Consider the following 26,454-nt stretch of genomic DNA (forward strand, 5'->3'; position numbering starts at 1 on the left):
TGCTGGAAAAGAAAAGGTGGGCATGTGATGGCATATATTGTGCAGGCAGTGTAATGGGACTCACGGGGGAGATAAAAAAATCTATAATTTGCAAGTCCAATTTCAAAGTCATATCTGGGATAATGTGAAACTCAGGGTAGGAATCTTTAAAAAAACATTCTTGGAAAATATACATGTGTTCCTCAGGGAATCAAAGGGATTTACTTCTCTGCTTCGCTAGGCTGTTCTGTCTTTTTGACATTTTGATGTTGTTTACTGTTCAAATCTAATTTTGGAATTGAGTGGTTCATTTCAAAGGTGTATTTTTGACTAACATTCAGGCAGCTCTCCTAAACCATGGCCAAGGAGTTGCTAAGCTCCTCAGCATCAGTGCTGGCACTTTTAAATTCATTTTTGTGGGGGATGTTGGGATGTGTGTTACTTTTACCATAAAGGCTCAGTTCTGCTCTCAATTGTGTGGGTACAACTCCCACTGAATTCACCGGTGTTACTGAAGGAAAAAATGGGCCCTAAATTTGTTTATGGAGCTATATTTACTGCTTGTATGTTTTAGAATTATAAAAAGCAGAGAAGGAAAAGCTCCAGTCAGGACATTTAATCCATTACACCAGCCAATGCAGAATTGTTTCTTACTGTAAGCTACAGATAGAGTTGTCTACTACTGTTTCCTGTAATATTGAGCTTTTTGGTAACTAACATGAATAATTCCTTTGATGCTTGCAATACATTTACCTTAAATAGGCAGATGAAGTTTACCCATAAATAAGACTTTTATTCTTCAAACTATGATGTGTCGGTTTCCCTTTAGGACAGTACAGATCACTGCTACATAAATCCTGAGTAAAATGATATTTTTCAGTCTGATTAGTAAAATTGTATAGATCTATCATGTCAATAAGTCCACTGTTGACGGATATAGGGTGAGAACACTGGGATAGGGCAGGAAAATTATAATGACAGTTCAGACTCGTTTCTAAAGCCATTGCTGAGGGCTAGGTTTAGCAATGAAGACTATAATCAATGAGCTGTAACTTCTGAAACAATGACAAGGCATTTTAAGAATTATATTGATATTGCTCGGTCTAAAAGAAAACACAGACAAATTAAATAGGGCATACATTATACAAGAGTATACCATTAATTTTTTGCAAAGAATAGTTTATCCTGGGAAGACCAGAATTATGGCTTTTGCCTACAAACAATCAAAGATGGTAAAAAAAGACACATAACATAGATTTTATTATTATTATTATACACGTTAAAAATGCAACCACATCAAAATAGAATACACAGTTAAAAAACTGTTGCAGAGGACATAAGAAAATAGTGTGTATATATTTTATATATAAAAATCTACAGTATTTACTAGTGTTGATACATATTTTGGAGCAGTCCCAGGCTGCTAGCACAAAGTAAATTGTACAGCTTTATTTATTATGAATCACAGAACCATGGTTAAAACTTTGGGATTATTACACTTAACCACATTATATACATACATTGCTAAGCTGCTGTAAGTAATCAGAACTAAGGTAAGCCCAAGTAATATTCATCATCTCAATTTCAGTTTAGAGTTTTTCAGTGTAGTGCTTAGCTACTGTTCCTTCACTGCAGTTTGCAATCTTTAAAATATAAAACTGCCCAGTTCATTACAAATTACACCGCTCATTATATACACAAAAGAAGTGTGTGAAATATACTAAATGTTACTTCCATTTAAAAAAAAACAAAAAACATTTTACTTCTGTACCTTAAAACCTAGACAGCCAACCTGCAGCAAGAATAGGCACTACAGCTCATTCTTTAAAAGAAAAATTTATCTGTTTTCTAGTGTTCAATGTACTCAGCTAACGCACCTCAAGAAAATGCAAATGACAAACAAAGACTGATTTTTAAGTGTCCCAGAACCTACCAGTGTTTTGGTATTTAAGTATTATAAATCTTTTCTGTTAAAAGCTCTAAGGACTTAGTCTTGCAAGAGGTCTGTCACCCTCAGCTCTCATTAACTTCAATGAGAGTCAGCATGCTTAGCAATTCCTACATTCAGCAGCTCACAAGACTGCACCCCAAGTATGCCACTTAACCTGCATTTTTTTTCTTTTCACAGTGGATGAAAGCCAAGGAGAATGTAGAGTACAAAAGGCTGCAAACACTAATTTAAAAAAATATTTAATTACAAAGAGTCTATTAAGCTTCTTATTAACAGTCAGGGTTGCACATCACACAATCTCTCAACGGCCTGACAGTGCAGCAGCACTTGCCCAACCCTGGACATGAGCCTATTGCTTTCTGGGAAAAGGAGGGCAAAAGCAAAACATGTCATTGAACTGACATTATGGGAAAGAGCACTGAACGCATTCATACAGCACTAGGGTTGCCAGTTTTGGTTGGATGTACTCCTGGAGGTTTCATCAGATGACAATCTTTAATTTAAGATTAATCTTTAACTCCTGGAGACTCCATGACAATCCTGGAGGGTTGGCAACCCTACACCGCACACAGAGGGTGAAAATAGCTACACAACCCCCATGTTCGGCCCCCAAGTTTCAAGTGACTGGCAATACTCTTATACCAGTAAGAGGACTGTTTGGCAATCCAGTAGCTCACACTATGACTGGTTTGCTACGTTAGACCCCATGGTAAGGCTGCATGCCATGAGAATGCAGCACCATTTCTGCTTCTAGCATTGTATACGGTGTGCTCAAATAGTTCAGAAGACTTAAATGGGAACGCAAAGCATTGCTTTGCAACATTGGATTTGGGTACAAGGTACAGATTCCGTGCTGAAAGTTCATCCATACCCTAAAGACTTGCTACACTCAGACTGCCCTGATTTTAAGCACCATTTGTCGGCCAGATCAGAGCGACACTCTTTTTGGCTTCATGGTTTTGCTTGTCTGTTCCTTCTGGCTGAGGGAAAGGCAAGATAGCAGCCAAAGGAATGGAGATTAACTGGGAAACAGCATCCCATGTAAGATTACATTAACAACCCAGAGCATCTCTCCAACTTCAATCAGATCCTGGGTTACTGAGGCAGTTTGTATATAAAGACAGGAAAGACCATCCAAAATGAATGGGTCATTTATCAAATAAATTACAAAGAAAATAATTAAACTGAAATAAAATACTTCACTAACCTAGCCCAAGAGTAAATGCATCTACATTTTAGCCTCTTTAGTTCTTCTCCAGGTAAATGTTTGTGTATTTGCGCAAGCACACTTACTGCATTGTAATGTCAGTCAAAATACAGCTTGCAAATGTATTACAGTTGCTAGGCAGAAAGATCATAGCTCTGTGCAAATTATTTAAATTTCAGAAACATGGTAGTGTTAGACACATTTTGCAGATGACTCTACTGCTATTGCTATGTTTATATGCATCAGATCCCTTTCAACAGGTTCAATGCAAGTTTAAAAGCTCAACTACCTTTCAGCCAAAGTTTAAAATGGCTTTGAAATAATGTTATTACTTTATCAGAGAATTGCATGAACTGCCCACATTCTATATAAAATACTGACTTGGACAATTATAAACACAGCAATATATATCTAATGTTTTCAGTTCTTGCTTTTTAGTTAGCATTGATTGATTTTCACAGAAGCACTGATTCATGCATAGACATCCCATCATTTTGGTTTCTGTAGTGCTGGGCAGGGGCTGGTGGGCCTGAACCATGTTCTTCCAAGGTTGGTGAAGTCCTATATCTTATTGGACTATCCACAGAAACAGTTGGAAGATTATGGTCCTGAATAGGTGTTGGCTGACCGGCTGCATACTTCTGTAAGTTACCCAAGTGGCTTTGGTTAGCATCTTGGTTCCAGGGCTGCCTATATATCTCATGTCTATACATATAAGCAGCATCTGGCCTCTTTCTGTTGTCTGACAAATAATCCACTGGAGGAATTATAAATTTGACACCTGAGGGTGATCTAGAGTTGCCAGGATAGGCATCAACAGGTAAGACTTCTATTCGACTAGAAGGTGGAGAAATAGCATTTTGGCGATTGGCAGGATAAGAGTACATATGTGGTTTATCTGGAGAAAAATCTGTTGAAAAGATAGAACCATATGGTCTACCAGAAGTGTTGGTTCGGTTCCCATGATTATACTGTGAAGGTATAAAACTTGCACTAATTGCGCTGGAGGCAGGCTTTGGAGTGTTTCCATGGTACATAGGTGGGTTACTATAAGATGGTGGCGGCTGTTTAACATTTGATCTGTGATCTGACCCATCAGACTGAGATGAATATCTTGGGCTTCTCAGTTGGGAACTGACAGCATAATGGTTGGATATTTTTAGTGGGCCAGGAATTTTTGCACCTTGCTTTCTAGGACTACTAGAGTGTGTTACATTCCTGGGATTTTGCGGATGAGCTCTTTCTAGCATCTCCTCAACAGGATTCTCATTCTCATGGTCAACACCTGGAATATTGTCATACTGCGATGCGTTAGACCCTCGCTTACCTTCATCAGCATCCAAACCCCTCATCTTTTGTTTTACATTCAATGGCTGTGGTTCACCAAGACTTGGTGGCGTGCCTGAAACAGCATGGTTTACTGACCTACCTTTTACCTCCACGGGAAGTTTTGTAGTCTTTTCAATAACTTTGATATCTGAAGGTTTATTCCATTTAGGTACAAATTCCCTTCTTGTATCGGAAGTAGCATTAGAATTTTGGTTAGCAGCTGCATTGTTATATTGTCTAGAATTGTCTTGTACTGTTGACTGAGGCTTTTTTCTGATATCTACGTCATTCTTAGATTGCTCACTCCGGACTACTGGTCCAGGCTTTTGCTGTTTTAAAGAAGGCTTCTTTTCCAGTGAATTAATTCTTCGGTTATTTGGTGAATCTTCTTGTACTTTTTCAGGAGATAGTCTCCTTTCTGTCCTTCTTGTTGTCTGAGTTCTTGAAATACTAGTGTTGCTCTGTCCATTGAGCATATGAGTAAGATTAAGCATGGCAGGCTGAGGTTCCAATGGAATTTGTCCCAACGGCTTCTTTGGAAATTCATCTTCTTTACCTAAAAAATAAGTAATAAAGTAAATTGAAGTTTCTTCATATGGAACTCTGCATGTGTGTTAAACACTTACACACACACACACACACACACACAAAATACATAAAAGAAAAGTCTAGACAACCAAATTCAACTCTGGATTTAGATCTCAGACCCAAAGTTCAGTTATATTTGGAGCTAGGGTTTTTTTTTCTGGTCAATATATAATGTCCATATATATTTAAAGGACATTATACATATTTTATATATCTTTGATAGGAGTTTATCAGCTCTGAAAACCAGACCACTTATTTAAGTGCCTAAATATGACTTTAGGTACACTTTGTCTAAATTCCTATCTTTTACAGTTGCAAAGATACTAGTAGAACTAAATATGCACTAAATACTGCATTGATTGTCTTCCTGAGTCTGCAGCAGCTATCCTGCTGCTCAGAGTTTTCCCAAGCACTACAGTACAATTAACAAGATCCAGGTCTGTTTTACCACTGTTATACTGAACATTGTGGAAAGAAGTGCAACTGAGAAATGTCATGTCATTTTTACATTACTGCTGCTTGGGAAAGCAATTAGCAGTGGAGTACTGGAGTCTTCATGGAGGGGACCCTCTTCATCCCCACAAAAACCTTGTGTGCAGGAGTAGATTAAAAAGTCCCATTCTACCGAAGTAGTTAAGAGGCTCTAGAGGAAGGGGAAAGCGATAGCTGTTTCTACCTTCCAGAAGATAGATAGAGAAGGAAGATTTCAATTTTATTAGTGACCTTCTACATTGAGTCCATAATAGGGGTTGAGGGACAAAACCTTGGTAAGAATCCCAGTCCCATACTCCTTCTCAGCAGTTGAAGGTGAGCTGCTGGGTTTCTCACAAGGCCATTATCCTTGAGCTCATACTTCTTCCTTATTGAAATATGCCTATTAGGTTTAGGCCACTGGCTTGCAGCTGTCTGGCAAATTTTTGAAAGCCTTTATATTACACACACACACACACACCCCCTAATGACCCCAGGGGAGTCAGAAATAAATCTAGCATATAAATGCTTGTTTCTTAACTTTGTTAGTATAATAATGCAATCAGGTGTGCAGTTATGCTAGACAACTATACCATGCAAGGTGAAACACAACGCCAAGAGACTTCCAAACACAAGAAAAATGGGGACCCAGTGTAGCTATACACCCAAAGTATGCAAGAGCTTTTATTTTTTAAACATAGATTTTTTTGTTAAACACTGAACAGTAAGTTCACTAAAACTGACTAATGGTTACATTAGATAGTTACACTTAAATGCTTTGTCAGCCAATCAGCCTCTTTTCATAATGACCCTATTAAATATGTACAGTATAGCTAAAAGATTATGCTTACCACTTTCATTTTTTAAATTCAGTTCTTTTTATGGTCATTGTAGTTAGAAGAGAATTTATTTAAATATCTAGGTACTACTAAGGTCCCCATCATCACAGAATCTGAATGCTAAATGGAAACACTAATATTTCTGTTCTGACAAAGATGGCAGTAAAAGACAACAGCATTTACTTAAGAGCAGCATATAAGTGGAGAGTTCTCTTTTGGTTATGAGCACAGCATATCCTACATCATTCAATGTTTAAAAGTCAGTCTCTTAAGGGGACACTATATTCCAGATTGCAACCATGTAAAAGACTTAATTATAAACCGAGAAATGATAGCTATACAGCCTGTCTGATAATGCCCATATGACTATTTATACCAACATTTCTGTTCAAATTACTCTCTCCTTTCAGCAGTCAGAGCTATTTTCCCATTCTAAATTAATACTGGTAAATAAGTCTTATTTCCACACCTTGTAAAATTGTAGCTTCCCTACTTACGTACAGCAATTTCTTTCATATTATAAATAGAAAAAAGTTAAGTATGTAATTTTTAAATGCATCCCCCACATAATCTGTTTGAAAATTTGCCTGTAACTTTTAAAGATCAGACAGGATTGCCAAATAAACTCTATCATATATCAGCTTACTAAGTAAAAACTGCAAGGACAGAAAAAAAAAAAGCCCTGGATTTGCTGAAAAATTATATAGAAAAGCTATGTAAAATCATTGGTAGAAAAATAATTTAGTGTTTTGATCCTCATTGCTGCACTAGAGACACAGGACCATGCAACTTTCGTCTATCACTGGAAAATCTGAAGTTAAAAGTTAACATCTCATCACCACCAGTTATTTGTATGAACAATTCATTCTGTGTCTCTGTATACTGCACCTGAACGAACACTCAGTTGTCTCTCTAAAACAGGGATCATCAACCTTTGGTATGCAGCCCTACAGGGTAAGCACTCTGGCAGGCCGGATCAGTTTGTTTACCTACTGCTTCCACAGGTTTGGCCAATTGCGGCTCCCAGTGGCCACGGTTCGCAGCTCCAGGCCAATGGGGGCGGCGGGAAGCGACAGCCAGCACATCCCTCGGCCCGCGCCACTTCCCGCAGCCCCAATTGGCCTGGAGCCGCGAACCGCGGCCACTGGGAGCCACGATCAGCCAAACCTGTGGACGCAGTAGGTAAACAAACCGGCCCGGCCCGCCAGGATGCTTACCCTGGCGAGTCGCATGCCAAAGGTTGATAATCCCTGCTCTAAAATATAGTGCTTAGAAGTATTAATAGCATCATGGAAATTGTATAAACAATAATATGAGTTCAATCTTTGACAGCTGATTCTCATTAGAGGGGGATGGCAGAAACTGAGATCATCATTGGATAGCACATAGGAACTGCCATCAAGGATCAGGGCCACATCATGCTAGATTCTGCATAGGCAAATAAAAACAGAATTTACAGTCTAGGTGTCAGGCAGGAGGTGTCAGGTGCACAAAACAGAAACATGATGAGGGTGGGAGAGATGACAAAGTAACAAAATAAGAGTTTAATAGAAAAGTCTCTGTTTCCTACTGCCTAACTAATGCCAGTTTCATAGTTGTCGTATGCTGGTGGTCACTCTCAATGTGCTCCAAATGAAGTCTACAGCGCTGTGTAAGGTCAAACTTACCCCCTGCCTGAGCTCTTGCTGCACTGGTAATTTAAAACAAACGTCAGCCTAAACTTAATCCTTCCAGCCTGACTGTTCTTAAGTTTCCTCGTGTCTATCACTGGTTTCACTCTAATCAGAAGGTCTCATAACTTGGCAGAGTTAACAAGCTTCCTGCCACAGTCAGCAGAATTCACTCAGCTTATTTATGCAAGGCACTAACTCCTGCTAACCTGATAGGTTACAGAAGAGTCCAGCATCCCTATGCAGAGTGATGGATCGTACCACTCTGTTACAGTTATATTTCAAAAGACAGTAAGTGAAACTTTAAAGTTGAAGATTAAGAAAATAAAGTTAAGTTAGAATTGTTTTCCCACACATTTCCAAGACACAGAAAAAGGCAGAGAAACTATGAAGGGGCTAATAGAAAATCCATAAATGTCTTAGAAAACCTGAATCAACAAGTGCACTCAAATCGCACAGATGACATGATTAGTATGGAAGAACTGACTGCTCTTCTGCATGGTTCTGGGTTTTTTTACAATCCATATAGAATACATAGAAACTATGATGACAGGTGCTGTAAGAATGCTGAGAGATTCCTTCATAAAGATGGCTTTCCAAGACAATATACTGAACACTACATCACACAGTTAAAAAACTGTCCCATATTCTTTTTGAGGTGGAATTCACTCCCTACAGAGGCTCTGCAAAACCTTTAAATCATTTATGTTCCACTTATGACCTCCAACTAGGGTGTATGCAGAACTTAAGACCTTGTGCTTGTTTCCTACACAGGGATGAATTTCACCCTTAATAAATATTCCAACACTAGAGCCATATGTCATTAGTTTTTCCCATCTTATTTGTCTCAATGATTTTTTTTAAATTAAGAAGTGCAGCATTTCACAAAAACGAAGCACTTCTGTGTAATACTAAACTGTCTATTTTAATGATAAGAATGAAGTCTGCATTGGGAAGTAAATACATACAATATGCCCTTCAAAAAAAAAAGTTTGTGTAAATTATACAGAAGCGATCTTGGTTTTATATGCTGTTAAGTAGTTTGCAACTTTCAGGTGATCCATAAGGAGTTATGGGATGTTGTAAGAAAATGGCCCATCAGTAACTATACTGATGTAATTTTAACACAGATAATTTAATGTGCTTGTATGCAATAAACATCTTAAGAAAAAATGGTCCTCCTTTGTCAATAACGTCTTCCATGCTTGAAATGTAACTATTCAATCTATTTTTAAACAATAAATAGTTGCATTCATATTTAAATATGCATTCCAGTGCTCTTCCAGTACCTACATCAATGCTTTCTGTATTTGCATATACACATTTAAAAGCATCAACTGTTTCCCCTGCTCTTTCAGTCTTGAAGAAATTCACAGAGCAGATTGGAATCCTTTGAAATGTGCTTGGTTGAACAATAAGTTTTTGGTTTTTTTAATTCGACACACTTAAGGTCTCTTAATTACCATTAAGCTTTCATAAAACCCAAGCGAGAATATTGCAGACATTTTTTATTGAATTCTACATTGCTTTGAAGATTATTTTCTGTAATCTTTCTCGCATGGTTCACAGTAACAGAGTGCATTACCATTGGTGTGTGTGGTTTATATGATGTATGCACTAACCTGAATTATAGTTATAAAAAGGATGTCAGGACAACCTACACCGTAATATTAGTTATGGAACACTATTGTGAAGCTGTTAAACTTTAGAATGAATGCTAAGACCAGAGTAACAGCCAAAATGTTCCAAGCCTACAACTGTTCTTTAGAAAGATAAAACCTTGGGCATTCTAATAACGTGATACCAGGCTTTAGCTTCCTATGATTTGATGATACTGGAGCTTAGAGTCTGCATAGAAACAAAAGATAAGATATAGGATGAAAAAAGACACAGCTTTATATCTTCATCATAAAGCCTCCATGCAACACAAATTAACTTGGCCTCACACTCAAACATCGAAAATCTTGTCTGAATCAGTCAATAAACATTTGTACTCCAACCTTTAGATATAGCCACTTTACTAAACTCTGTTAGCTATGGTCCGTTTTCCTAACAGGCAAAGCAGCAAAACACATACCTGAATCCTAGGCTCAGTCATGCTCAGATTAACATTCACTAAGGTTTGCCCACCTCTTACCATAACACAATCCAGGCTAAAGACATCATCAAAAGTGATGGGGTAGTGGCATGGTCCAATAACAAGAATCTTACAGCATAAACGTATATTCCAAACCACTGACACCTCCTACAAAAAAGCACTTTGTTTTAAGCTATAAAATATGTGTTTAATACCTACTAGAAATCAACACAACATCAAACAGAACAGACTATATTTAATTAGGGTGTTGGTCACTCCCAGTAAATCCACAAACAATCATTCTTAGGGGTACCAACTGCAGTAGATGCCAAGAATAATTTATTGCCCTTGAAAACAATAAGAGCTCTTAAATTAACGTAAAATTAAAGAAAATGAAATCCTTTGAGGAACATGAAATAAAAACGGGAAGAATAATTTGCACACCCATCACCATGCATATTAATGCAAATATATATGGCTCAAACTCACAAAGAAAGCATGCAAATCATGTACATGAATGTTGTGAAAAAGCCAGAGATAAAATACCAGGAGACACTTGGGGGATAGTAGCGAACAGGAAGACCACGATGTCGGGTGCTGGTAGGAACAGAGGAAAAAGAAAAACAGGTTCATATCCTCACCTCTAAAAAAAAGCAAATTGAGGGGAAAAAAAAGAAATACCCAGAGTGAAAGAGCAAGCAAATAACCATAGAAACAGAGAGAGAGAGCATGCAGGCCCCTCTGTTGAGAAAAAGTATGCAAATAAAACATCTCATGACTTGTCACAGTAACATGCCAAATATTCCCTTGCAAGTTCTGCATCATGTTCCACCACATTTCAGCCTAAAGCTTCACCTGCAGCCTCAGCCACACTTTTACCTTGACCCCTTCAACTGCGATTTTGAAGCTCAATTGCTAAGAGTCCCCAGATCTGAACACCTAAGAATTAGCAAGAGGGTGTTCTCAGTGTTGCTGCCTTAACTGGAATTTGTTTCCAACACTGGTCCAAAGATTGAGTTTACTAACATTCAGGGCACACTCACTTGTTTGACTGCAGGGCACATTTTTATCATGTCAACAGTTGTTTCTGGGCTGGGAATTTTTATATAGTTTACAAAGGTTAACAAATCTTCTCTTTAAGATGCATTTGCACCAAAAGATAATATTAATAGGGCAACTGAAAAAACAGAAAATATGAAGTGGAAACTGTCAGCTGGCGGCAGTTTTGGTAGCAATAATTAACATTATTATTGCCCAAATGTGCAGGTTTTGTTTTCTGGAGCTTTCTGGGCAACTGGATTTTTCTTAGCCTGCCACTATTAGATGCATAGTGAGGTGTGAAATTGTATTCTTCTTCTTCCTCCTCCCCTTTAACATACCAAGAAACTAAACAAAACGTTTAATTATTGGGCCTTCCTCAAAAGGAATCTGATAGAAACTCTGCATGAGAAACTGCACAGTTGATATTGTGCCATTTTTTTTGTGGACGCGTGTAATGGTTTGGTTATCCTGTGTCTAAAGTTAGGGGAGTCCATGCAGCATCAGTACCAAAAACCAGAGAGAGAGCCGCAAAAAACGGGGGGAAACAAAGGAGCCAATATAACAAGTCCAAAAATGATCTGAAATTAGAGTCACATTAAAATGGTTTTTATTCTACTGACTTACTCTTGATCTAAAAAGTCTCTGTCACCACCCAGTGGAAATCAATCCCAACTACAAGACTTTACAGATTAATTGCTTCAGTAGGCACTAACAGCTTCTTGCTTTGAATAACAGACATATAATTGGAGTAAAGTGCTTTAAGTGCTCTCTCCGGTGAAGAACAGTCTAGTCCTTAATTTCAGCACAAGCATATACACACTTTGTTCTAATACAGTTTTCAGGCATGGTAAAGGGTCAGAAAAATTATTCAGTTAAAATGACATCTTGGTATTTTGTGTTTATTTAGCATCAGTGACTTTCTCCATCTTATTTGCTCCATTTACAAGTCAAAAAGGACTTTTTAAAATGTTACTGCTTGTATCGGAAGTTCAAGCTGCTATCAGAAAGTCAGACTAGCTTCTTGCTCCTCAAAATGCCATCATCAACAAAAGGGGATTCTGGACTTATTACTTGGATGGCAATTTTGATGATGGAGCATGAGGCAGACAAGAACACACAGTTTGCTTTTCTGTAGCTATATTAGGTTTGCAGTGCTGATGGTCGCAGAAACTCACTTTATAATTATAAATATTTGTATTTAGATTAAAAACAATGCAATTAATGAAAAATGCTTAACAGACTTCTAGGATAATTTTGTGTCAAAGCAAGGTGACTTTTTAATAGTCATTTTCTAGTTATAATCACATTACATTTTATATCACTAGTTCTTACATTTCTTGAGAAAAATTACACTGAAAGATTCAGTAAAAAAAGCCTGAACAACCACCAGCTGCACCATAATTTCATTTATAGTGATATAAAAATGTGCAAACTAAAGAGGTCAAGCAATAAAAAAATTTTAAATAGTGCAGAACCAATATATAAAATTGCTGGAAATAACACCATTCCATGCCCCACTATCCTTTTATAACATCAGAAAATACACATCAGACAAGCACTAGAAAAATTATAGGAAACAGATGATAGAAATGTATTTTGGTTTAGTTGATTAATAAATAAGATGCCATACAAAAATTAAAAAATAGCTACGTTTGTTTTCTCCAAACATATAAGTGAAAAATCCCAAATTCCTCTGAAACAAAAAGCAACAGAAGATGCATAGCATCAGAAATCGTAAATCAAGCAGAGTTTCACAATTTTGTTGCCTTACTTGTCAGTATTGTAAGATGCATTTCACTGTCTAACACTTACAGCTAATGGCATATATCCTTTGGCAGATTATCACTAAAATATTACGTACACGGCTGCAGAATTCATAGAAAAATATTAAACTGAAAAACAAAATCTGTGAAAAACATAATATTCAAACTTCCCACTAATTTTTCTGCACACAAAAAAGCCAGAAATGTGGGTGCAACTGAGGCAGCCAAACTTTAAAGCAAGGGTTACTACACACACAGAGTGTAAAATGACTAAGCGGACAAAGGCAGATTCTAAGTTTGGAATTTGACAGAAATAGTGCCTACGTAAAAGTGGAGCAGTGCCTATTAGATGACCTCAGAAGAAATTTTCAGCTACTTTAAATTGGTGTAGCTCCATTGAAGGCTTTACAGACACGAAGAAATGTGAGATTTGGGTCACAGGATGATTTGGGGGCCACTTTTGTACTTTGTGGATCACAATATGGATGGTAGGTTGCTGCAAGAGTAGACTTCAGGATCTTCGAATTTTGAATTCTGACCTGACTGACTTGTTCAGGAACTTTAGATTCAGGATCCAGCTTCCACCCAACTGCCAAAGGTCTACAGAGAAGGTGGAGGCAAGCCTCTTGGAAGCACATTGATTTTGTTACTGGTTCTATGACTAACTGAGAATAGGTGGGAAGTTATTCCCATCATTTAGGAGCAATTCGAAGGATTTTTTGACACTGGGCAAGTAAAGAATCTGTGTTGAGGAGTTTTTTTGAACTCAGTGGCATAACTCAATGAGTTACTTCCATTACCCATTGATCTATAGAGCAAAGTACCCACAGAGTAACAGCCTGTTCCAAAAGAGTCCTCAGGAGGATGGAGACTGGAGTCATGCAGACTTAGAGGTAGTGTGTATTATCAGATTTTAGAAGTTGTTCCTTGGCCGTGTACCCCTCACTACATTGCAATGGCCCCAGGAGATGTTATTTTCTCTTCTGCTAAGACTGTTTGAGGGGGTGCAGAGGAGAAATCTCAGAAGGGGTGCTTGCCTCTACATAAGCATTTGTAGCCCTCCTCCTGGTGGCTTGATGAAAGGGGCTTGAAACTATGAGGCATCTTCTGAAGCACTCCACATTCCGAAAGCTTCCACCAGGTTAGCAGAGGCCATCCTGGCACAGATTCACTCACAAGAGGATTCTGCCAGAAAGGTTAAAGATCTGCAATCTGCTCTATGAACAATATTCCTGGCTTTGGTCTTCGACATTTCAGTGGGTGCCCTATGCTTTATGGCTAGCTCTATGGCAACTAACTTGATTGTGATCTCATTGTGCTCCTGGAACTTGGATGTTCACACTAAGTATTTAATGGCTTCATCTCAATACACGTAGGCAAACCATTTAAACAAAAAAAAAAAATAATCAAAACAAATATCGACATTTTTCTGCCTCTTCATCTCCCTCCCCTTCTTCTGAAGAAAGGGAGCTCTTTGGTTCGGAGTTTAAATCCATGCAAGAAGAAACCAAGGGAACGCTGTTCCAGGAGGAAACTTGCATTACTTTAAATTGCTGGGCAAAGTTAATACCTCTTTTGATATCTGACCACAGCCTGCCCAAATAAGGTGTCTGGATTTTCCTGTACTAACAAAGACTGACAGATGGAGAATTCCACTGAGCTTAATTAGTTCTCTGCTATTTTTGGATGACTGATATTGATGCAGTCTGTTGAAGGCTATATTTTTATGTTCATTTTAAATGGTTTTTAGTTCATAACAATTGAAGGTGTAATTGTTGCTCAGTGCAAGAATGTAAGAAAGGAAGTGGTATTTCTCTCCAATTTTAGTTGAAGAAAAAAAATAAAACAAACATGTTTTTTTCCCCAGACTAATGGATGCTTACATGACCAGATTAGTTTTTCTATGCATTGCTACATGGCATATAGTGATTTGACAAGTTTATGTAAAATATAAATAAATGAAAGGGCTAAAGATCATGCAAGTAGCAGAATCAGACAGACAGACATTTGCGCAAGGTTAAATGTCTAGAGAATGCTGAGAGCCTGTAGCAAAATATTATTGCCTGAAGACAGTGATTAGAAAAACCAAAATGATCAGAGTGAAGAAAAATCAAAGGCTTGTGAAATTCATATGAAGAACAAATGAGGCATCAGACTTACTCAGCTAAGGATAACAGGAGACAAATCTGCTAGATTTCTGAGGATTAGGATAAAGGTATTTTATATTTATTTTTTGAAAAAGGTGAGTAATATTTCCACTCACCCCAAACAAAAATATACCACACATACAGAGAGTTTCCCAGGCTACTAAGGCAGAAATAAAGGAAAACCAAAGTCTCCTCTCATGGTAGAGATATGTGCCCTGCACCTCCATGGATCATCATTCCCCAGAGATATTTACTCCTAAATACCCCCTTCCTCTGTGATATATCAAACACTCAAATACATGCATCTATAGTGCACACCTCACTCCCTTAAAGAACATGCCTGCTCCCTTCCCATGGGAGACCTAGGATTGGACACTTGTCCTATTTCACTACCGTCAGTGAGAACTTGGTATGAACCCAATCTTTCTTTCTGCTTTAAAATAACACTCCAGGATGAGTGGGCAACAGCAAGGCCTGAACCAGGGACCTCTGGATGTAAAAAGCAAGAGCTCCTACTGCCTGACCTAAAGAACCCAGCTTCTGTATCACAAAGGCTGTAGCCCTGTATAATCAGTGGTTCTCAAACTTTTGTACTGGTTACCCCTTTCACATAGCAAGCCTCTGAGTATGAACCCCCCCCCATAAATTAAAAACACTTTTTTATATATTTAACACCATTATAAATGCTGGAGGCAAAGTGGGGTTGGGGTGGAGGTTGACAGCTCGCAACTCCCCATGTAATAACCTCACAACCCTGAGGCGTCCCGACCCCCAGTTTAAGAACCCCTGCTGTATATGGACTAGCCCCTAGAAGGGGTTCAGAGCAACACTGTATAAACGTGGGTTACACACTGAACAGAGGTATGATTTCTATCATGAGGAGAAACAGCATAGGAAGGTCTCCCTCAGTCTGACACTTCTCCTTCAGAAGAAGAAAATCAAATGGAAAGTGCTTTCACAGTTTATTTTACTCCCACTGGAGCACACATCTGATTGGGAAACTTCACTTAGCCTCTTTCTCCTTTCAACAAGAATCTGAAAATAGGGAGAGAAGTCCTGTCCGGCCTGGTTCTTGCTTCCCTCCTTCATCTTGAAGTAAGAGAGAATGAACACCAGTGTGTGCATCTCTCCTGTATGATATAAACCCAGGCACATTCGAGCAGGCCGGAGGGGCGGGGGTGAGGAGGGAGAGGTTAACAGGGTTCCCAAAGTGGAGGAATTGAGATCTCCAAAGCGGGGGGCTCTCATATTTCTGTCAATGCTCCATGGCTTTAACAGAGATACCACCTGGTCCAGCAGAACAAATACCATACTTGACAGGCTCCCTAACCTAGAAATACTGGATGTGCTGGAATTATTAGGTAAGGACGGACCCTACAACCCACTGCCCAGTTAGCTCACTCAACTGTCCCATCTCATTTGTTGATGGAGAACTAGAGTCCCCCATCCCATCTCCCCTGTGCACCAGGATGAGATGAGTTGTGGGGGGAAAACAAGTCCCCATTCTCTACCAGTACCCAATTATCCCTTTTCCAGCAGGGCTTCCTCTGCCTCATCAGAGTCCCGGGGATGCCAGGGAGGCGAAACACCTACCAAGGGAATATCAATGTTCTCCAAGCCTCCCTTCTCCACACTATTCCCTCTGATCATTCTCTCCCCTGATCTCCACCTCAAACATCTCCAGCTACTTCCATATTCCTGTACACCTCAGGGGAAATCAGGGTGGGTTCTTGACTCTGCAATATAGAACAATAGAATCGTAGGACTGGAAGAGACCTTGAGAGATCATCTAGTCTAGACCCCTGAACTCATAGAAGGACTAAGTTATATTTAGAGCCACATGTGGCTCGCGTGAGCTCACTGTGCAGCCCACGGGCAAGTGGCGGAGTGGGGCTGCTGGGTTCGCCCCCTGCCGGGGGGAGGGGTACCTCACAGCCCCGCGCGCACCACCCCGCGAGCGAGGGGAGGGGCGCCCGGCCTGGGCTCGAGCCGCAGCTCAGGGGGTGGGGACTGGGCCGAGACCCCACCAAGTCCTCCCCTTTGGTTGGGGGCGGGGCAGCTACTGTGCTGGTTGGTCCCAAGGTGGGCTCTGTAGTGATTGGGGGGAGGGCGGGGTTTGAACTGTCTGTGGGCAGCCAGGAAATCCCCCGGGGAGGGAGGGAGGGTGTGTGTGTCTGTGTGTCTGTGACCTGACCGCTGCCCCCTTCCCTGGTCCAGGGACCTTCCCCCTCCCCAGCCCCTATCACACTGCCCCTCCTCTCCCCGGCTCCCTGCGGCTCCTGTGTTTGTGTTGGGCGGGGGATGTGTTTGGGGGGGAGGGGACTGGGGTGTTTCGGCAGGGCCGAGGGGGTTTGGCCCTCAGCTGTTTTCTTTGGAGTAATATAGCCCTCACCGCTTTACGAGTTGTGCAGGCCTGATCTAGACCATCCCAGGTTTATCTAACCTGCTCTTAAACCTCTCCAATGATGGAGATTCCACAACCTCCCCGGGAAATTTATTCCAATGCTTAACCACCCTGACAGTTAGGAAGTTTTTCCTAATGTTGAACCTAAACCACCCTTGTTGCTTATCCTATTAAAACCCTAGAAAATTCTCATTGACAAAAATTGAGTGCGACCCCCCCCTATAAATATATATAAAAGTATTTTTAATTTAACGCCATTATAAATACTGGCAGCAAAGCGGGGTTTGAGGTGGAGGCTGACAGCTCACAACTCCCCATGTAATAACCTCGTGACCCCCTGAGGGGTCCCACCCCCCAGTTTGAGAACCCCTGAAGTAGACTGAACAAATAGGTGGGAGGGGGAAACTGCATGAGGAAATTAATAATTCTTTTTTTTGGAGCACAGTTGAATAGTGTGCACTAAAAGTCTTGGGCCACACAATGAACAAAGATAAAAAAAATAATGAGTGAGCATGTAATTAAAGACTGTATCACAATGCATATGCAGGAGGCAGCCAAATTAATGTTGTCCGAGCAACCTTAATTCTGGCATTTCCTAACTTTTGAGTGCTTGACTTTGCAACCTTAATAATATTCTTTTAACATATTTTTGCGTTATAATATAGCTGTAGAGAGCTGTAAAATAATCACAAGATAATTTGATATTTTTAAAGATGGAGGTTTGTTTTTTTTAAAAGGTGAAAGAATATCTACGCAGAAAGGAGTGCTCCATTACGCAGTCCATACATAGCTCTGAAAGTAAAAATAACCCCCTTCCCTTCTACTACAGAATAGAGACACAAAGTTTCTGAGGAAAAGGAGGTGGTGAATCAATTCAAGATCTAGAAAGGATGACTAGCTAGAAAGCATTCAAAGGGTGTATTGGCCCAAAAGGAGAATGTTTTGTTCTGGTTATATTTCGGGGGAATAGCAGTTCTGTGCAGTGGCTAATCTATAAACCAATACAGAACCCTGGACTGAAATTTGTTGGCTTGAAAAGTAAGCATCCCCTGATTTTTATCTTCTTGCTTGTAAACATCTCCATTTTAAAAGTTAAACTTAATAAAAGTTAATTCAACACAGTTACCTGAACCTAGGAAGTTTAAGTGTTTTTCATATAAATGCAATTAAGTGCTAACATTTTTTTTTTTTTAACTGTAGCAGGCTCAGGATTTAAGGTGGCCGTTTTGTTTTGTAAACCTAAAAGTCATTCAAATACAATAACCACTTTGTAGTGATGAGGAAGCAATGTATTCATGGATGTTAATGGCAGGCAATTAATACTTTTCAAGTGGGCAACTATATACAGTACTTAATTTGTTCAAAAAGTTCTTAAGGTACAGATCAGTATGTGTGGTGGAAGTTTCTTACCAGCTGCTGGTAGATCCAACTTTGCTCGTTTCAGTTCAGACATCGAATTTTGGAGCTGCTCTATTACAAAGTCATCTTCTAAGAAGAAATCCTTGGCTAGAGTCTCCTGGAGAAATTCTACAAGTTCTTCCATTTGTAATTTCAGCAGATGTTCTAGATTGGAACAAGAACATTATTGTGGACAAATACGTTTTTATAATAAAAATTCAAAGAAAAAGTCTACTAGAGAGGTGAAATGCCTTTATGGAGTCTTTAACAATTTTGCAAATGGAATGAAACACATCTAACTAATTAAACAGAAAAAAAAATCACAGGCAGTTATTTTATACATTTACTAAGCATGCTAAAAAACACACTCACACATTACCCGTCTAATATTTTCTCTCTTTTTTGTACCCATATATTTCTCTCTAGGTCAGTGTTTGAAAATGTAAAGCTGAGTCCCCCTTCAGAAAAATGAAACTAATCTCACACTCCTAAAATTCCAATGAGATATTAAAATCTACAGATTTGTTTTCATTTATATATCTTCCATCCCCTGCCCCCACCTTGGGAAATGGTTCATAATATACTTCTCCTCCTTTTAAAATGCTTTGAAGAGCAGTGAAAATTTAAGACATTTAAGGTGCCCTCATCTGCAAATGAGTCAGTACTCATTGAAATGACTGTGGCAGTTTAGAGCAAGAGAGATTGTTTCAGGCTCTCTGCAGATTCAGGTATGTATTGCTGCATCACTTACATTCAGGTCACATTCTGAAGGTTTATTCTGCAGTCATAACAGCTAAACCCCAACTTTTTCTTTTATATATAAAAACATGAACACCAGTTCTACGCTTAAAAGTTTTACCAGCACAGCTATGTTAGGTAAGGGGGAGGATTTTTTTTTATGACGGTAGCTATACTGGCAAAAAACCTTCTGTAGAAGCAGTTATACTAGCAAAAAGGCATAGTTTATTTTGCTCACTGAATCAGAATAAGCTGTACCATCAGAAACACTTTTTGGACAGTATAAATGAGTCTACCCTAGGAGGGTTTTGCTTGTGTAGCTATAAAAAAAAAAAAACTTTTAAGCACAGACAAGACTGAAAGCTGAGACTCTGGAGAACAAGTGAGAGGTTTGACCATGATGCCTCTTCTCTGCCTCCCAATGTGGTCCATTTCCTTGGTGCTTCCCCCATTTCCCTTCAGGAAACACTGCTCAAAGGGTATGTCTACACAGCAATGAGACACCCATGGCTGGCCCATACCAGCTGACTCAGGCTCACGAGGCTCAGGCTGCAGGGCTGTTTCATTGCTGTGTAGACTTCTGGGCTTGCCCGGGCTGGACACTGGGCTCTAGGAGCCTGTGACGCAGGAGAGTCCCAGAGCTCGGGCTCTCACCTGAGCCTGGAAGTCTACACAGCAATGAAATGGCCTCACAGCTGGAGTCCAATGACCTGGAGCCAGCATGAGCCAGACACAGGGGGTTTTTTTGTTTTGTTTTTTTGCTGTCTAGACATACTCCAAGAGTTTCTGATATTTTTACGTAGCGAGGTGCTATAATGAACATATACTGAAAAGGCCAGTCAGGGCTGGATTTCCCAATAGGCAGACTAAGCATGTACTTAGGGCACCAGCAAAGCAGGGGCACTCAAAAAAAAAGATTTTTTTTGAAAAAAAATTGGTATTTGATATTTCAAAAAAAGCATCGAAGTAGACTTCCTTACACTCCACTACACACTCTTCCCCTGTTTTTCTGTTCTCTTTTTATTACTTATCCCCAATTAAGCCGGGGCGGGGGGGTGTCTTACTAACGTAGATCGAAATAGTGTGACGAAATCAGATCCTGTCATGTATTGCAATAAATTTATGTTTTATTATCAATATATTCTTCTGTCATACATACTTGATTCATTTTTTTCTTTTATATATATATATATATATACACACACACACACACACACACACAAAAATAGTGTATGTTGTGTAATTTTTTTTTTTTTAAGTTCAGATAACTGAGATAAGGGGCAGGATGAAACATAACCAACCGAGTGGAGCACAGAAATGTAAATAGGCAGGAGAAAAACAAAAAACTAGTGACATTTTCCAAAATCCTCCAAAGCTCACATCATTTTTCAAAGCGAATCCATCAGAAGCAACGTCTTCTCTCAATACCACAGACATTGTTCCAAAACCTGTAGGTGTTTCAGAGACTGACCCTTCTCCTATTGGTGAAACAAACACCATTCCAGATCATGTGGATGTGATCCTTTTCCGGGGATCAAATGACACATTTGGATCATTGCAGAATAGAAATTTCTTGAGCTTGTGGCTCAGTTTGACCCATTTTTAGCAGGCCATATCTCAAAATACGGGAATGCTGGCAAAAGTAACCCATCATACTTATCCAAGACAGTATGTAATGAACTCATTGGTCTAATGAGTGACAAAGTTCATTCAGCTATTGTGGATGAAATAAGTACTGCTGGGTACTTCAGTTTATCTGTCGACTCTGCACCTGATCTTTCACATATTAATCAATTGAGTATTGTACAAAGATGTGTGTCTCCCACAGATGGAAAACCAGTTGAACGATTTACAACATTCCTCAATTTGAAAAGCCACACTGGTGAAGAAATGGCAAATCAAGTACTGCATTATCTGTGCCAAGTTTGCAAAACAGATTTCTCAAAGTGCAGAGGTCAATCTTATGACAACGCTGCCAACATGTCACGTTATCAAGGAATGCAGAAGAAGCGTCTAGAATAGAACAAATATACCATATTAATACCATGTGCTGCACACACTCTCAATCTTGTTGGCTGCAGTGCTGTTGATTGTTTTCCAGTGGCAGTAAGGTTTTTCTCAACGGTCCAGTTACTTTATACATTTCTCTCTGCCTCAACACACCGATGGGCAGTTCTTAAAACATATTTGGGCAATGATTGTGTTTTGAAATCTCTTTCTAATACTTGCTGGGAGGCACATGCAGTGGCAACAAGTGCAATTCTGGTGTCCTACTCAAAGACTGTGGATGCATTAGAAAATATAGCTGAAGACCAATCACAAAAGGGAGAAACTATATGAGAGGCAGAAAACATTGCAAACAAGGTGCAAGAACTAGAGTTTGTATTCATGTTGACACGTGGAATGAAATTTTACAACACTTACCACACAAGTCAAGTTCTCCAAGAAAAAAAATTGGATTTGAAAGCACGTGCAGACCTCTGTCAATCATTAGCAGACCACTTACACACTTTGAGGAATGATTTCAAAAGATCTGAAAACATATCAAAAGATATCTGGCCTGATACTAACTACAAAGAAGCCCAGTCCCGCAAGCGAATCAGGGAAAAAACAGGCAAATGATAGCAGTGCAACAGAAACAGCACTGAGTCCTAGAGACAAATTTTGCATATCTACTTACTATGCTATAATTGATACACTTGAAGCTCCTACGAAGAGGAGAGGTGAAGTGTACAAAGAAGTATCAAGTAGATTTTCTTTTCTAAACTATATGGACTTATCTGACGAACAATATTCACATGTTTCCCAAAAGCTAGTTGACTCATACCCTGTTGACTTGAACATGAACCTTGTGGAGAAGTGCGGCAGTTCCACTGTTATATGCACGCAAAGTTTAATGAAACAGGAAAATGAAATTCAGTCACATTGATCTTCATGACACAATATTGAAATATTTCACTGTGTATTTCCAAATGTAGCGGTCGCACTACGTATTTTTCCAACATTGATGATTACTAACTGCTCTGCAAAACATTCTTTCACAGCTGAAAAGAATAAAAACCCTCAGGCCTGGTCTACACTACGAGTTTAGGTCGAATTTAGCAGCATTAAATCGAATTAACCCTGCACCCATCCACAGAATGAAACCATTTTTGTTGACATAAAGGGCTCTTAAAATCAATTTATGTACTCCTCCCCGACGAGGGGAGTAGCGCTGAAATCGACATTGCTGGTTCGAATTAAGGTTAGTGTGGACGCAATTCGATGGTATTGGCCTGCGGGAGTTATCCCACAGTGCACCATTGTGACTGCTCTGGACAGCAATCTGAACTCAGATGCACTGGCCAAGTAGACAGGAAAAGCCCCGCGAACTTTTGAATTTCATTTCCTGTTTGCCCAGTGTGGTCAGAACAGGTGACCATGCAGTCCCAGAATCTAAAAAGAGCTCCAGCATGGACCGTACAGGAGGTACTGGATCTGATCGCTGTATGGGGAGACAAATCCATGCTATCAGAACTCCGTTCCAAAAGACGGAATGCCAAAACATTTGAAAAAAATCTCCAAGGCCATGATGGACAGAGACCACAACAGGGACTCAACACAGTGTTGCATGAAACTTAAGGAGCTGACACAAGCATACCAGAAAGCCAAAGAATCAAATGGACGCTCCGGGACGGAGTCGCAGACATGCTGCTTCTACACTGAGCTGCAAGCAATTCTAGGGTGAGGCCGCCACCACTACCCCAACCCTGTCTGTGGACTCCGATGATGGGGGTACTCTCAGTCGCCAGGCCTAAGGATTTTGCAGACTGGGAAGATGAGGAAGATGACGAGGAGGACGAGGTTGAGGAGACTACACAGCACACCATTCTCCCCAACAGCCAGGATCTTTTTCTCACCCTGACTGAAATGCCCTCCTAACCCTCCCAAGGCGGTATCCCGGACCATGAAGCCGTAGAAGGGACCTCTGGTGAATGTACCTTTGTAAATATAAAACATGGTTTAAAAGCAAGCGCTTTTTAATGATTAATTTGCCCTGAGGACTTGGGATGCATTTGTGGCCAGTACAGCTACGGGAAAAGTCTGTTAACGTGTCTGGGGATGGAATGGCAAGAAGATCAGAGGATGCACGAAGCAACGCTGGGGCTACTGCCGGAACAAACGGACATGATCCGGCGTCTGGTGGAGGTTCAGGAATGTCAGCTGGAGAGGCTGCCGCTGCAGCCCCTGTTTAACCACCCTCCCTCCTCCCCATGTTCCATAGCCGTCTCCTCACCCAGATGCCCAAGAACGCGGGGGCGGGGGGAGGCTCCAGGAACCCAACCACTCCACCCCACTGGACAGAAGGCTGTCATTCAACAAGTATTGAAGTGGCCTCTTCCTTTCCTCCGCCTCTCCTCCGACACCCTACCCGGGCTACACTGTGAGTCATCTCCCTATTTTTATAATCAATTAATAAAGAATACATGGTTTTTAAATGATAGTGACTTTAATTTTCAATCTTTGATCAAAGAGGGGAGGGCAGTTTGCTTACAGGGAATTTTAGAGTCAACCAAGGGGGCGGGTTTTCATCAAGGAGAAACAAACAGAACTGTCACACGGTACCCTGGCCAGTCATGAAACTGGTTTTCAAAGCTTCTCTGATGCGCAGTGCTTCCTGATGTGCTCTTCTAATCGCCCTGGTGTCTGGCTGCACGTAATTGGCCGCCAGGCAATTTGCCTCAACCTCCCACCCCGCCATAAACGTGTCCCCCTTACTCTCACAGAGACTGTGGAGCAAGCAGCAATAACAATGGGGATATTGGTTTCACTGAGGTCTGAGTGAGTCAGTAAACTGCGCCAGCGACCCTTCAAACGTCCAAATACACACTCTACCACTATTCTGCACTTGCTGAACCTATAGTTGAACAGCTCCTTACTATTGTCCATGGTGCCTGCATATGGCTTCACGAGCCAGGGCATTAAGGGGTAGGCTGGGTCCCCAAGGATAACTATAGGCATTTCAACATCACCAACAGTTATTTTCTGGTCTAGGAAATAAATCCCTTCTTGCAGCCATTTAAACAGACCAGAGCTCCTGAAGACACAAGCATCATGAACCTTTCCCGGCCATCCCATGTTGATGTTGATGAAATGTCCCGTGTGATCTACCAGTGCTTACAGCAACATTGAAAAGTACCCCTTGTGGTTTATGTACTGGCTGCCTTGGTGGTCCAGTCCCAAGATAGGGATGTATGTTCCGTCTATCGCCCCACCACAGTTATTCATAGATTCACAGACTCTAGGACTGGAAGGGACCTCGAGAGGTCATTGAGTCCAGTCCCCTGCCCTCATGGCAGGACCAAATACTGTTAGACCATCCCTGATAGACATTTATCTAACCTAATCTTAAATATCTCCAGAGATGGAGATTCCACAACCTCCCTAGGCAATTTATTCCAGTGTTTAACCACCCTGACAGTTAGGAACTTTTTCCTAATGTCCAACCTAAACCTCCCTTGCTGCAGTTTAAGCTCATTGCTTCTTGTGAACAAGTTTTCTCCCGCCTCCTGATGACACCCTTTTAGATACCTGAAAACTGCTATCATGTCCCCTCTCAGTCTTCTCTTTTCCAAACTAAACAAACCCAATTCTTTCAGCCTTCCTTCGTAGGTCATGTTCTCAAGACCTTTAATCATTCTTGTTGCTCTTCTCTGGACCCTCTCCAATTTCTCCACATCTTTCTTGAAATGTGGTGCCCAGAACTGGACACAATACTCCAGCACAGAGTAGAGCGGAAGAATGACTTCTCATGTCTTGCTCACAACACACCTGTTAATGCATCCCAGAATCACGTTTGCTTTTTTTGCAACAGCATCACACTGTTGATTCATATTTAGCTTGTGGTCCACTATAACCCCCCAGATCCCTTTCTGCCGTACTCCTTCCTAGACAGTCTCTTCCAATTCTGTATGTGTGAAACTGACTGTTCCTTCCTGAGTGGAGCACTTTGCATTTGTCTTTATTAAACTTCATCCGGTTTACTTCAGACCATTTCTCCAATTTGTCCAGATCATTTTGAATTATGACCCTGTCCTCCAAAGCAGTTGCAATCCCTCCCAGTTTGGTATCATCTGCAAACTTAATAAGCGTACTTTCTATGCCAACATCTAAGCCATTGATGAAGATATTGAACTGAGCTGGCCCCAACACAGACCCCTGCGGAACCCCACTTGTTATACCTTTCCAGCAGGATTGGGAACCATTAATAACTACTCTCTGAGTACGGTTATCCAGCCAGAATTGTATTTGCCTAGTTTATCGATAAGAATATCAAGCGAGACCGTATCAAATGCCTTACTAAAGTCTAGGTACACCACATCCACTGCTTCTCCCTTATCCACAAGACTCGTTATCCTATCAAAGAAAGCTATCAGATTGGTTTGACATGATTTGTTCTTTACAAATCCATGCTGGCTATTCCCTATCACCTTACCACCTTCCAAGTGTTTGCAGATGATTTCCTTAATTACTTGCTCCATTATCTTCCCTGGCACAGAAGTTAAACTAACTGGTCTGTAGTTTCCTGGGTTGTTTTTATTTCCCTTTTTATAGATGGGCACTATATTTGCTCTTCTCCAGTCTTCTGGAATCTCTCCCGTCTCCCTTGATTTTCCAAAGATAATAGCTAGAGGCTCAGATACCTCCTCTATTAGCTCCTTGAGTATTCTAGGATGCATTTCATCAGGCCCCGGTGACTTGCAGGCATCTAACTTTTCTAAGTGATTTTTAACTTGTTCTTTTTTTATTTTATCTTCTAAACCTACCCCCTTCCCATAAGCATTCACTATGCTAGGCATTCCTTCAGACTTC

At 40.3% G+C, this 26,454-nt stretch overlaps 1 protein-coding gene across 5 annotated transcripts in view; it reads right to left on the minus strand.

Moving 5' to 3' along the window:
* Window positions 1-843: 843 nt before the first annotated feature.
* The window catches only part of USP6NL (USP6 N-terminal like), a 221,736-nt gene continuing 196,125 nt past the window's right edge, over window positions 844-26,454 (minus strand). For all 5 annotated transcript variants that reach the window (XM_044979184.1, XM_044979164.1, XM_044979173.1 and 2 more), the window contains 2 exons: window positions 18,877-19,029; window positions 844-5,022 (listed from right to left, as the gene is read on the minus strand). In XM_044979184.1, coding sequence (XP_044835119.1) covers window positions 3,593-5,022; window positions 18,877-19,029 — 1,583 coding nt within the window. In that variant the 3' untranslated portion in view covers window positions 844-3,592. The remainder of the gene's footprint in view (window positions 5,023-18,876; window positions 19,030-26,454) is intronic.

Source organism: Mauremys mutica, chromosome 1, assembly GCF_020497125.1.
Source record: "Mauremys mutica isolate MM-2020 ecotype Southern chromosome 1, ASM2049712v1, whole genome shotgun sequence".
In the NCBI taxonomy this organism is placed as follows: Eukaryota; Metazoa; Chordata; order Testudines; family Geoemydidae; genus Mauremys; species Mauremys mutica.